General features: G+C 35.1%; 1 protein-coding gene across 2 annotated transcripts; it reads right to left on the reverse strand.

The window, feature by feature from the left end:
* Positions 1 to 3258: 3258 nt before the first annotated feature.
* On the reverse strand, positions 3259 to 8796 carry LOC149562151 (uncharacterized). 2 transcript variants are annotated; one of them, XM_089825688.1, is made up of 2 exons: positions 8384 to 8796; positions 3259 to 4391 (listed from the first exon to the last, which is right to left on the reverse strand). In XM_089825688.1, exon 2 carries the CDS (start codon positions 4363 to 4365, stop codon positions 3784 to 3786), a length of 582 nt encoding a protein of 193 aa, XP_089681814.1. In that variant the 5' UTR covers positions 4366 to 4391; positions 8384 to 8796; the 3' UTR covers positions 3259 to 3783. The 2 variants fall into 2 exon arrangements, with proteins under 2 accessions (XP_089681814.1, XP_089681813.1); XM_089825687.1 differs by having other exon boundaries at positions 7216 to 8481.
* Between the last annotated feature and the right edge of the window lie 5574 nt (positions 8797 to 14370).

Raw genomic sequence — 14370 nt, forward strand, 5'->3', positions numbered from 1 at the left:
CTTCTCCTATGCAATTAGCTGACCTTTTGAGGTCTAATCTTCATTGGGGCATCTTCATTTACTCATGTCTTCTTCATTTCCAAAATTCTCACCTACTATAATTCACCTCATTTCACTGCATTTCACTTTTCTACTTGATTTGACCTAACCTTAATACTTTATCCTTCTTGGTCAACTCTAGTCAAACTAGGGCATTATATCACTTCCTTACGTTCACTCTTTGGTTTAATCACATATCTATCATCATGGCTATCTCATTTTGATTATCTCTTGCTCATTTCTACATCCCCTTCACCTCATTTCAATTTCAATCCCGAGGGGGTAGGAACATTCTATCTTTATTTGTTTGACTATCTGTTTCACAGCATATACTTGAACTTTCCATTTTCTCTTGATCTATCTTCTTTGCTTGATGTTAGTACTCTTCTTGAGTCATGATATCGTCTCTCTCCTAATGTTCAGTTTTATCACTACCAGGCTGCGCATTTAGGACTTGCTATCTTGCTCTACATTTCGTTCTTTGGAATCATATCTCACTATCTATTGTTGCCTACTTGGCTTCTTTATTCTTTGACGCAATGTGTTCTTAGATCAATCACACATTAGTCAAAGAGGGGCAAATGTAATCACCTAAAAATGATCATCTAGACTATTAGCCCCCCTTCTCAACATTTTGGCTAAATTATTTAATCATTTGCCTAGGCCAAATTGCTAAAAATCAATTTATTTGATTTTAACTTATAGTTTGACTATAATATTCTAAGTCCATATTTGATTAAAAGAACATCTCCCCTTTTAATTAAATAAAAGACCACATTCTTCTAACCTACTCTAATGTGCACACATAAAGTATTTTCCCTATTTACAAATTAAAAGAAAAGACTTTGTCTCACATGAAAAGTCAACTCTTTCTCATTCGTCAAATGATCTTCCAAATGGATCATGTTAAAAGTCAACTCCCACCCTTGATCATCCACTTCTTGATCTCGATCTCAACCTTTCGTACACCTTTAAAAGTGAGAGCTCTCTCCTTCTCTAAGCATCTTGATTTTGAGCTATTATTATGCTGCAAGTTTATTTACATATTTCTTGAAGCATCTCTCTAAGCATCTCGATTTTGAGCTATTATTATGCTGCAGGTTTATTTACATATTTCTTGAAGCATCCCATGGAGAACTTGTATCTTCTTGTCTACTTCTTGCATTTACATACTAGTTTAGCTCATTTGCAATAGCTTAGTTTCCTTTTGCAATAGCATAGATCACCTAGTTTAATTAGCATGGCTTGGTAACACCCTCATTTTTCTTAGTTTAGTTGCATTGTGCATCTCATCTTAGTATAGTTTTATTCTTGCATTGCATGTTTGAGAATTATTTGTTTTGATGCAATAATATATGTTATTGGTGCTCTCATTTTGAGTGCAATTATTCTTGCCAAAAAGTGTTATTTTTGTGAATGCATGGTCATGAATAATAGTGGAGCCAATGGTTTTATTGTGTTGTTATAATTGTGTGATCTTTTAGTTCTGGTGTTTGCCTTGTGTTAACGAATTTCATTGTTGTGATGCACTAGAGAAGGTATCATCTTTGTTCTTACATAGTGTCTTGTCTCATGTGAGCACACTTTCTGTGGCATCACAATTTGCTGAAAAGTGAAACATCTTTCGATTATTATTGAGTTCCCATTGGCGATTGCATTAGTGGAGTTGAAGAAGTGTTGCTCCTAATTTCATTGGTTTCCTACCTAATCCTTTTCATAATTTAATTCACAGACGTGTTGTTACCTTGACTTATGTCCGTTAGAAATTACCCTTTCAATTATTTTATTAAATCATTCATTACTCTATCTTTGTTATTTGCTTTTAAAATACTTGGTTAAAATAGGAATTCATATAGTTGCATTGATAAATTGCATTAATCATAAAACAAAACAAAAAATAATAATAATATATCTCTTTTGTGGTTACATTTTAGACCTTATTCTAATTAAATTTTAACATTTCTCCAACAAATTCTTGTTTTCCCAAATTTGAACATTCAGCTTCCATAATCAACCAAACAAGTCTCTTCAAAAAGAAGAAAAGCTTTTAATCCTACTTCAATTCTTCTACAATAAATTTCAGAACCCAAAGAGCAAGAAACAAGAGAGAAATGTAACGCACTATCTCATTACGGCCTAAAATTCAAATGAAAAGAACTCACAACATAACAAACCATTGTGCACAAATCATGGACAACCCAAGGATCTTGAACTTACTCTTCCAATCCAATTATTCCCACATAAATCCATCAGCCATTCTCAAAATTCAATCATTGAGAGGTTTCTTGTTCTTCCAAAATAGACTAAGTTCCAAATGCCTTCTATTTTCCTTTTTTAAAATGAAATTACTATTTTAACTTTTTTTTTAAAAATTAATTAATTATAATGTATTTCTAACTCCCAAATGTTCCACTTTACATTAGTCATATAATTCCTAACAAAATAAGGAAAAAAAAAACCCTTTGTTGGTTTTTCAAACAACAAAATTTAGACATTTATACTATAGTTCTAACTAAATATTAAATCATAGATTAAACACAAACATTTCCTTTTAAACCCTCAATTAGAAATTACCAATTAAACTATAAACTTGTCTAAATAACGAAATTTTCACAAAACAAACATTAATACAAAGACACTTATTCCAAAAACAAGTCACCAAACACTACCAATTGTGGTAGGCAATGTATAATGTGAGTCTCAATAATATATGATACACACTAGAGTGCGCACAACAAGACTAGGCTTACCATGCATTTGACATCTGAATTTCCAAGATCAAATTTAAACATAGGTCAAGCTAACTTTACTTTCAATTAGTTTTTGCTCACCAATTTAAACATGCAGTATTCAAATCATTGTCAATGCCTTGTACAAACAAAGAAAGTCCTAATTCATGTTAGGTAACAATTGAACAGATCTATTCATCAACTAGCAATTAGAACGACCATATTGTTCAATCACTTGAACATCTAAAAACGAGATCATTTAAGATCATAAGAACATAGATATATATTTTTGTTTTTACAATCTATATCTTAAAAATAACAGCTAGTTGCAGAAGAAATTTTAATGATGCTCAAAGAGTAAAAGAGCCACCATTTTGAGATGAGATAAGCAAACAATCATTGTAAATCAAGAATGCAAAGTTCAAGATTGTAAAACTGAGTATATACCAAAAAAAACCAAAGAATACGCTTGCAAAACCAGACACGGGTGTTTAAAGAGAATGCAAATCCTTCATGAATTGTTGAAGCTTTGCCGTCTTAAATCTAATAGCAACATCCAAAATTAAATCATACAGTGCGGGCAGCACAATACCCTCTCTATCCATTTTTCACAAGATAAGTCTCTCCTATTTCTAATCTCAACAAATAGAAAACTAGCTCTACCTATTTGCTTGTTTTAAAAGGACCTTCATTTCTTTTCACTTCGCAATCCGCAAAAATGTCCCGCCCGGTTTAAAACCTTGTTAATAGTAGCCCTCTTTTCGTAGAACCAGATGGCGAAAACCCAGGTATTTCTAATACATACAATCGCCAGTCAACAAAAATTTATCTTTCAACTTTTTTCCCACAGCGTGCCTTCTATTGTTTCATATTTCTCAGATCATCAGGTCTTGATATAACTTTTCTTTCTTTGTAAATTTCCCCGAAACGCTAAAATGGGTAATGTCCTATCAATCTGGTACACAGCTATGCAGAGAAAGCGGAAACTATCAAGAGAAAAGGTAGCGGGGAATAATCATCTGGGCGGGTGCATCATGAGGGTAATTGTCCAAAGAAGAAGGGAAAGAGAAGAGAAGAATGGAAGAAAGAAAGATGGTGCAGAGGTTAAGGCAGTGGCAGAAACAGCACAAGGGGCGCCAGATCCACTGAAACAACCTTGACTCTGTTTTAAGGCCTTTCCTCCTTCAAGCTCAAAGGTAGAATTCGTTAGTCCACTGCCAAACAGGGCACACCAAAAGTAGGGTCCGCCGCCATTGGTCCCACTCACACCCACCCCAATCTCTGTTTGGTTGCCATCATACAAAATGGACAAACTCTTTTTGCTGCTAATGAGAAGGTGAGAAAAGGCTTCAGCAGGCTCTGCATAATGCAGCTGACAGGCCAACAGCCTGCCTGATATGGTTTGCACCGTGGCCAGCTCCACCCCACAATCAGGTGCAAACACTTCCGTAATGTCCACTTCAGGAGGCTTCTTCCCTTCATCGCACTTTCCATTGTATGTATCAATGTACTGCAGTGCCATGCATGCCAGCCCTGGATTGTCATACAGTTGTGATGATGCCGATTTCATGTGTGCACTTCTGTTCTTGTTTATCATATCAACTAGCTCATCCGCAGGGTTACCTGCCAAAAGTTCAAACTCTTAGATGAAGTCGTTCCATAAAACTCAAGACAGGATTTTTTGCAACTTATCTTAAAGTTTTACACTTGTACAAAAGCTATGGAATCTAAATGCACACGAATTGATAGAATTCGCAGAACAATTTGGCCTGCAAGATATTATTCATGATCATCATTATGGGAACTTATGCAATGTGAAAACGATATCAAATTTCAACACAAAAGGAGTAAATCAGTGTAATACTAGTAATGGGGTACGTTGAAACTGCAGTCCATGCTGGGATGAGTTTTTAGAACAGTTGGACAATAGACTTCAATTTTGGAACAGCGGGGGACAGCTCAGAGGACAGTGGTAAGGTGAGGACAGGGCAGGGAGGGATGTTGTATGATATATAAATAGATCTTGAAATGCTAGTTATTATGAAATGATGTTTCAGTATAACATATCAAATTAAAAATACTTCAATATCGTAAAATTGTAACATAAACTAGAATCATTGAACAGTCAACATAGTAACATATTACATATCTAACAGTAACACTCAACAATCAAAATTCAAAAAGAAATTCAAGTACCCATCCCAATGGTGATATGGTTGCAGAATGGCAAAGTTGGGGTACTTAGGTACTCAAATACCTGGTATGGAGACGTCTTAGAGACAGATCTCGGGGACCTCCCAGATACAGAGACTTCAAAATTTGGTAAGGGGATGCGAGTCCTTGTATTTCACTAAGTTAATTTTTAATACGGTCCTAACAATGGTTAATATAGCTCGTTTAGAAACATGATAAAATGATATGCTGTGATCTCTCCTGTACCAAATTGGAAGAAGCTTTGCCTGTTCACTTTATTTAACAAACTTGGATAATAGCTGTTTGGTTAGAATTGTGTAAGAAAGACCCTCTTGCAGCTAAAGTAAATTTTATTATTTTTGTTCTATTATTTATAGTTACGAGCAATCTTGGCCTGTTAGCTACATTATGCAGAGCCTGCTCAAGCCTTAAGTCCGCATTTCGTAGGAAAACCCCTCTTGCAACTTCTGTGTGAATTTTTAGAGAAAAGCGTTATTTCTAATTTCTTGACAAGCAAACCCCGTTACCTCTGCCAAGGCCTTCTAATTTATTCAACACAAAGGTCTGTCCCAGTTTAACTCATTACCCTATTACACTAATGAGTTTTCAATCAATCAAGCAAAATGTCCTAAAGTTAGCTAATGGGCATGCATGCAGAGAAGTAACAATAGGTTTTGTAAGACACTTCTCTTTCAAGTCTGGCAGAGACTTAAACCTGATGGGGTGATTCACCGGCTAGCAGATTGTGAATGTCATATGAATATCAATTAAAGCTCGAGCAAACATTACACGCAATTTCATTCTCATCACTAGGTCTCTGTCTCTGTCTCTTCTTCTCGCAAATTATATATCTACATAGAGCATTGAGAAGCCACTTCATCCTTTGTTTTATGTCCTCTCTTCCGGGATACTTTACCACCCACCAGAGAACAAGCCCAATTCCATAACAACTAAATGTCTACTTTCCCAAGCAAAAAGGCCAGGCAGGCCAAACAGTAAGGGATAATGACATTTTTTACATCGAAGATTGTTTCCAAATCTTATATAATTATATTCTTTACAAGCAATCATATGAGATTTACAAAATTATTCGATCTTCTTATGAGCAATCATACTAGCTTCTTACGAGTAACCACACTAGAAATAACAATTGGAAGACTAATAGTCACAACGTAGAATGCACCTTTTACAATGAGACAAATACAATCAATAGATGATCAAGAGTCACAACCTAAAATTTCACAAAGATGTTCCACTTAAGATTTGAACCAGGGTCTCCACAATGAAGACTTATTGCTTTAACCAAATAAACTGAACCCGTTAGACCAGGGCACAATGACATTTCAAAATTTGTTGACTGATATAAATTGAGTCAAAAACTCTAGTCCGTAAAATCCCAACAACTTATCATGGACTATTCTATTTTATTGGGGCACCCCTTATCATGGTCATTCCTGAACTGAGGATAAGTTGCCCTGTCCGGAAGGGTATAACATTGGCAATGAAGGGTAACTAGTGTCCATAATACTAAATAATAATACCATAGTTGCATGGAGATGCGTCCCTGACCCCTGAGATGCATCACAGACAGGGACACATCTCCCATTTTGGAGACTTATAGAGAGATTTTGCAGGGTTCAGTGGTAGAAGATCTAATCGTTTTGAACGTTATTTCGAGAGTTGAGAATTTAAGAACTGTAATAGTGGAAATGCATGGGGATATCAGTATTCATAAAGGGCTTTTGGCAGTACAGTCTTTTAAGTATGATTAATATATAGTTGCATTCTACTATATTTTCAGATTTTCTCTAAATAAAATTATAATAAAAATAACATTTCCAAATTTTGCGTTTCAAAAAAAATAGTCGTACCAATACCAGTTTCCTAACTTTCCAAATACCCCCGTCGTGTACAAACCAATCCCTCTTGCAACATTCAACTGTGCAGTATTTTCATTCAACTTGAATTTTCCTCATTAATATCTCAACAACAATCTGTAAGCTACACTCCCAAGTGGCATGCTGCTGCTATGCTTTATGTTTTGCAAAAATCATTCAGCATCTTATTTTACAAAATAAGAAGACTAAAACTAATCAGGATCTATGAAATATCAATATATAGTCCTCTCCCTATACTCATGGAACTTCTAGATTTTTGAGGTCTATATTGCTTTTGAAGATGAAATCAATTATATTTAGAGGAAAAAGAGTTTGTGAAGAACAAAACTTTGGTAGATTAGCATGCATTTACATACCATGGATATGAGCTGAAACCAAGTCTAGTGATATCAGCAAAGCAACATGTATAACCCACCAACAGATCTCCATGCCTTTATCTCTCCAGAATAGCTTCCGAATGGTTTAAAACCCGGATAGGCCCAGAATTTTGGTTAAAAGTGGAGGTCATAGACATAGGTTACATAACTCTGGTAGATAGGAATCCTGTGGTAATGGATGCATATTACAGACTCAGGGTACCCGCGCTCTCCCGATTTAATGAATATAATACACGAGTGTCAGCCAGTGAGGATGATGTGACATCTCAATGATGTAGCATTATTAGGTGTAAATAGACACATCCGCAAATTACGTACCTTGAAATTTGCATTGTCTACAGCATTTCGTTTTCCAGAATGTCTTTTGGGAACAATGGCAGAGCATGAGGATTTGGCTTTGACTTATATGCCAAATTTTTCAAAACCTTAAACGGTGGGAAATCTCTTTTTCACTGAAGAATCTACTAGCACTGGCTAGGGGGTAGTGCCTATTCAGGGCTAAATGGGTAACTTACAATGTTCTCAATTTGGATTAGAATGTTAAGTTTATTAGAGGCTAATACTGGGAAAACAAAGGTGAGTATGTAGGTTTTATAAGGGTTTTTAAGAGGATAAGGGAAGACTAAGCGATTGTTTCCGTTCAAGATTTATGCAAAGTCGATGAAGTTGAACATACAGGAAAGTTCACCGTCAATAATCAAGATTAAAAACTAAAAAGCCTCACATTGCTGTTCCATTGGCTTTCTTTGATAATTTAAATTCATGAATCTAAAGTAGTCTCTATCATACTTTATACTGCTAATACGGGCTTAAATTTGGTGTGATGTGGCCTGTTATCTCTAAATTTTATTAGTACAGATATCAATCAATGCAATTTATACAAAGAAAAGAGGGCTACCCTTACGCATGGGCAGTCATTATGAATAGTAATGAGTGTAAAAGCAGGAGCGCCAAATTCTAAGGGACCCAAGTCTATCTGACTGCTTGTTAGTAAAAATATGTTGATGGGACTCTGACTAGCCACTGTATTCTTTAGAAGGAAACAGTTGAGCGAGATGGGTCCGGTGTGGATAGGAATCCTCGAATTTCTGCGAATGAATGTGCAGCATAATAGAATTTGAAGTTGAAAAAAGAAATCTTTCCACACCTTTTTGACTTGTTGGTTCAGAAAAGTAGCGGAAGACAGAAGTAATCGCGGGAGCATTCTTGTGCCCGTGGGACCTTCATCATCTTTGGATCCCCTTTCAAATCATGGCAGCGCCGATAAGATTATGTTCACCTTAAACCCTAACAAGGGCTTCAGAGAGGAGTTGTGCTGTGATCATTATGAATTAATGATAAATTTTACCTTAGTATTAAGGAACAGTAAAGCCCATATGATTGCATTTGATGGGAGATTATCACACGGATGAGATATTCCAGAGTAGGCTATCAAATGCCTGCACGGAAAGAAACACAAATTAATACATAGCTTTGATTAAATTGAATTGAGAATGAAATTATTAAGGTACATTAGTTGAGGATGGAATAAGTTTATGTGGAAACAAAATTGAAAATTGTCAGACATCAGTGCAATAGATTTAAGTTTATTGGCAGAGATTAGAGTTTATCATGAATGTGAAATGAGCTTCCATTTTTTTAATATTATGATAGGGAAATCAAAATTAATATAAAATAAGTTAACTAATTTGAAGTTTACAATAATTCAACTATAAGAATTTGAGAATAGGGGATAAGACAATTTTATAATTTAATCTAGTTAGTATATTTTTCTTCTTAAAGACATTTTCAAAGAAATGTTGAATCTATTGAAAATTATTTAGATGATGTATATTTATCAAGGGAATTAAGGCGATGCTAAGTATTGTTGAGAATTGTGTATGCAAGACAACAATTGTGATCTAGTCTATTTGATATGTTTCTAATATGATGGCACCATTTTGTTTGTTATAGAAACAAATCTTTGGCACCTATAGAAAATGATCACATGATGTATATTTGTTAAAAAGAATAGTGTGATGCTAAAGTGCATTGTTGGGAGCCTACTATGCAAATATTGCAATATGAGACTTTCTTAACCTTAGTCAGTTACTTATATGAATTGATTTAAGAGAAGGGGTGGCAATGGATGAGTATTTAAGCACTGACAATAAATGTCAATGAGTTTATCACTTATTGTAGCTTAAATTTTATGCAATTTTGTTTTAGCTCTAGTTGATACACACATTTACAAAAAGTATCAATTGTGAAGTTTTTCATAAATGTTAATTCAAAGTATTGTTGATGTTAGATGTTGATAGATATGTAATAAATTGAAATTTTAAATCTTTTAATTTAAAATAAATAAATTTAGACAAGACAAGCCTTACAATTAAAGCACATATATGTATCTCACAAATCAAGTTCCACATAATGAGCTTCGATAAGACAACACTCACATTTATTACAAAATAATTATAACCAATATCTTCATATCTTTGAGCTTTTGTATAATTGTTAGAATGACTCTTATTTTTTTAGCCATAGATTTAGTTATATCTAACTTGAGGTTTCACATTTATCAAGTCTCACTTAATCCAATGAAATCATGTAGGCATGAAATGTCCCTAGATTGGTATCATCTTACCAATTATCAACCAAATGTTACTTTGTCATCCGAAAATCCTTGTATTAATTGTGTGATACAAATTTGATAATTTCAACTTGCATAAGTCAAGTGCCACTTGAAGTAATCATGAGCTAAGCATCTTATCAAACTATTACTTGCAAGCATAAAGCTAGGGTTGTTGCAAGGCATGGCATGCTTTATCATGAGCCATATGTTTCAACCTCTCATCCTCTATAGTTTTACATGCCCTCATGTTTTGCAACATACCATGTGCACTCTACAATGATTCCAATCAGTGCCCTTTCTACAAAGAGGCCATTTTGTTTTTTTGGGTTGGTCTAGTTTTTTGTTTTTTTCTTGTGATAATTTTGCATTATTCGAGTTACCATAGCGGGATCACAAGTTAACTTAGGAAGTGATGTAATCCCCAGAGGGAGAGACCTCAAGGAGATTAATCTAACCATGTAGGAAGCATAAGCACAACATAAACAACAAGATTATAGAGAGAACGGAGTGTTTATTCATGGAATATTAAATGTACAAAGGTGTGGCAAGTGGGCTTCTTATATGTCGCTTACAATCTTCGGTAAGAGACCTTAGATCCAAAAATGATGATATTCAATTCTATAGGTATCAACTTTTGCATCAAGAGATACATCAATTACAATATAAGCATTTATATGTAAGTCAACCTCAAGATTCAAAATATTCTCCAAGAACATTGAACATATTACAACAAATAGGTCTCTTCCAAAAACATAAGGAATGAAAGACTCGATCTCTTCCCAAAACATAAGGAATGAAAGACTAACACATTTGAAGGTTTGCAATTCTAGATTTAGGTCCTCACGTGGTCCAAGAACATCAATGAATGCACCACCAAAGGTCCACAATTGTAGATATCCATTGCATGATTGAAATTCACCAACGATTGTGAAGTTGGCAAGAACATTTTACTCAAGAGAGAATGAGTTGCAACTTGACCAAAAAGAACCAAAAGAGTTATGAATTGGGGAATATGAAATCAACTAGGTCTTGATCATACTCCAAAAATAACAAGTGTTGACTCGATCAAACAGAGAATCACTAAATGATCAATATACTAGAAAAATTGGCAAGCTTGAACACAAAATATTTTTGGTTGATGCAAGATTTCTCTAGACCCAAGATGCTCCTACATCAAGAAGTATCTCTTGTTTACATAAATTTTAGTTGAAGAATATCTTGCATCAAACAACTAGAGAGGAGACATTATATAACATGTAGAAAGCTTCACTCAATTAGAAGACCATGTGGAGGAAACATAAAGGGATCTTGTAACAGCCAAGTTACTATTCCAAGTAACAATTTTGATGCATGAAATGATTAAGGATACCACACTATAGAAATATAGCATGAGACAACAAATAACAACAAAACTTCAAAAGGAAAAAATGGATGAAGAAAGGTGTTGTCACCCACTACATTAGAGAATAAAACTATGAAATGAAGAATACATAGGAAGATCTAAAAACTCCTTATTAGTTTTTCTTTCAATGGGAAAATTTTTCTCACCACTCAAAGCCCAAATGTGTCAATTAAAGCTTTAGATAATCCAAACATCCATTGGCTATGACACACTCAAATATTTAGATGGTCAAGTTTAGGTAGGCATAGAAGCATTGCATGATTATTATTAGTGGTTACAAGATCAAAATGATAAAACTTGACACCATTTCCATTAGTTGAGAGAAGTTGTCAATCTTGGGTTCTTCTTTAGGAGGTGCAATACTTAACCCACAAAATCCAAATAACTACAAGTCTTGAAAGCAAAAATGCTTATGTTGCCAAATCAAATATAGATCCCAAAAAAATAGCTGGCAAAGACAATAGGATACTGGGATTTACAAGATTGTTGATGTAAATAAGTATTCGCTATTTACACTTAAGTTTACTTAAGTTAATGCATTATTTTATTATTTTTATTTGTGAGACACTTAGGAGTTTGCGCACCTTTTTGAGTTGTCATGTAGACAACACAAGAGTACGCAACTTTATTTTAGCACATGGTGTCTACAACACTGATTTGTGTGTCACACCCTTGTAGGCTTATCCTCACATCATTGCACATACTATCATGCTTAATGGAGGATAACCCATATCTAGTGGACATGTGCCTAGTTGTTGACAATGTAGCTGATTACGAGGCATTCTAGATGTATCTCAGAGGCCTTTATATACAGGCACTCCTAGTGTACTCTCATCATGGCATATTGAATATATCGTCATTCTAATCATACTCTCTCTCTCTCTTGGTCTATAGTTGTGCTTGTGTTTGAGTTCTTAGTTCCTGGGTGAATTTTTCCCTTAGGCAAATTCTTACATGGTATCAAAGCTTGGATATTTTCTCATCACATAGTCGTTCAAGACCAGTCTTGCTTCAACACCTCAGCCCAAATCTAGAGCACTACAAAAATTGGGAGCATCTAAAGCCAGATCTGACCTCACCATTGTGTCTAAAATGCTAATTCGATAAAGATCGACTATAAACTCGGCTACCTTGGCCCAAAGTCGACCGTGAGGGAAAAAAATTTACAAATCAGAATCCAAAGGCCCCTATTTGCAGTTTGGGTATGGTCATTTTTTATAGATTTAATTAATTTTCAAATTTGCATTATTTTATTTTCTCTATAATATTTTTATCAAAATTGTCGCAAAATTTTTTTGCCCAACAGAGATTTTTTTTTTGCAGAACCAGGTTGTCAGATCCCAGCTCTACAGTGTGGAGGTTTATTTATTTTGGCGCAGGGAATTTTTTTTTAAGCAGGCTTCATATTTTTCAGCTAGAACATAGTTGCAGGCCGTACTACACATTCTGGTAGTAATAGCGAAATATCGGTGAATAACAAATACCGGCAATGGCAAAGTCTCCACAGGCCAGTCTGCATACAACTGCACACTTTTAGTTGCTTGTATTGGTGGTCGATATTTTTAAGTGTTCTTAGTGCACTCCCACTAGTAATGTGGGATTATACACATTGACTCTGGTGCCTTATTTCTTCTTCCCAGCCCGGTCTTCATTTCTGATTCACAGTTTCGATGGATCTTGCACATTCCAGCAATGGATACAACATATAGGTAGTTAGACATCACATTTGCTATGATTTCGATGCCCGAATAGTTTTTCGATGACGGAATTTTAATTATTTTGGTGAGTGGTATATTCCACCACTGTTTTATAAGCTCTGGCATGGCATATTTTTAAAAAAAATTACGACGAGTTTGTTTTCCTGCCCGTAGAATTGGCTTTTTTGGCAACTGTCACGGTGTCAGCACATTATACCTTTCTGACCGCTATGAGTTCAGCAAATCTAGCAACGACAGGCAATTTCAGGTAATCCAACCCGAGGTATTCCACAACCTAATAGTGGTTTCAGTAATTCATTCTAGCATCATTTATTTTATTGACTACCCATGTCTGCACCCACGTGGCAAGACCTGCCACACAAATAGGCAACATGGCCCTTATTCATTCGCCTGGACAACAAACCCATGCCACGTCACCACTATTGACACGCAAATCCAGCATTTACCATGTCAACCAGAATTTCCATGTAAGCCAGGTGGACAACCGGACCTCTTTGACACATGTACAAACACATCAATTGCCACGTGTCCTCTATTCATAAGTTCATACAATACGAATGCCTTATCAGTAGACACATCACTAGGGGCGTTATTTTTTTGCTGATGTCATCTTTTACTAGGTTAAATTTGATGTCCATTTGACCATTAAACCTAGTCATTTTAAAACTGTAGTGATGGCCATTTTACTGTCAAATTTAGACTAAAATTTTTGCTCTAGACCCCTCTCCAGAATGTTTTTCAATTTGGCAGCCTGACTTTGCGAGCCCATAACTTGGACATTCGAACTCTGATTCAAGTGCAATTTTTTTTGAAATTGGGTAAAATTTCCTAAATTTTCTAGTGGTGGTGTTTTTTCTGGTTTTGGTGTACAAATTTTGTAGAAATTGCATTTTTTGGTGACTGTACCTATATAATCCTACATTTTGCAACTTCAAATGCTCCGTATGGGCACATCTGGTCACTTTTTTAGTTCTATTTTTTTGGAAGTGCATTTTTTTTGTCTACTTTCCAGATCTAAAGTCAAATTCTAGGGTTGTGTGGACCAAAATTTCATTTTCAAAATTAGGCCTCTTTCGGCATTGTAAAGCTTTGATTCTTTTTCAAAATTGTTGTAAATTTGAGCTATAGTGCTTAAGTGATAGATTTAAGCCTCATAAGGTAGTTGTAAAAGAAAAATCAAAAAGTCCACTTTGATTATTTTGAAAAGTGGCCTATTGTACATGCAAACCATCTTTTTTGGGGGGGTCTTTTGATTAAGTGAAAAGGGGGGGTGTGTACTATGTTTTTGTGTCTCTCTATTGTGCTCTTTTCATTTTCTGCATCATGGGTTTTGAATGTCCTCTTTTAACTTCATGCAACTATTCTACATGGACCATTGAAAGCATTATTGAGGACCTTAA

Source organism: Cupressus sempervirens, chromosome 4 (assembly GCF_028749045.1).
Source record: "Cupressus sempervirens isolate cs-2001-9-10 chromosome 4, ASM2874904v1, whole genome shotgun sequence".
Classification (NCBI taxonomy): Eukaryota; Viridiplantae; Streptophyta; class Pinopsida; order Cupressales; family Cupressaceae; genus Cupressus; species Cupressus sempervirens.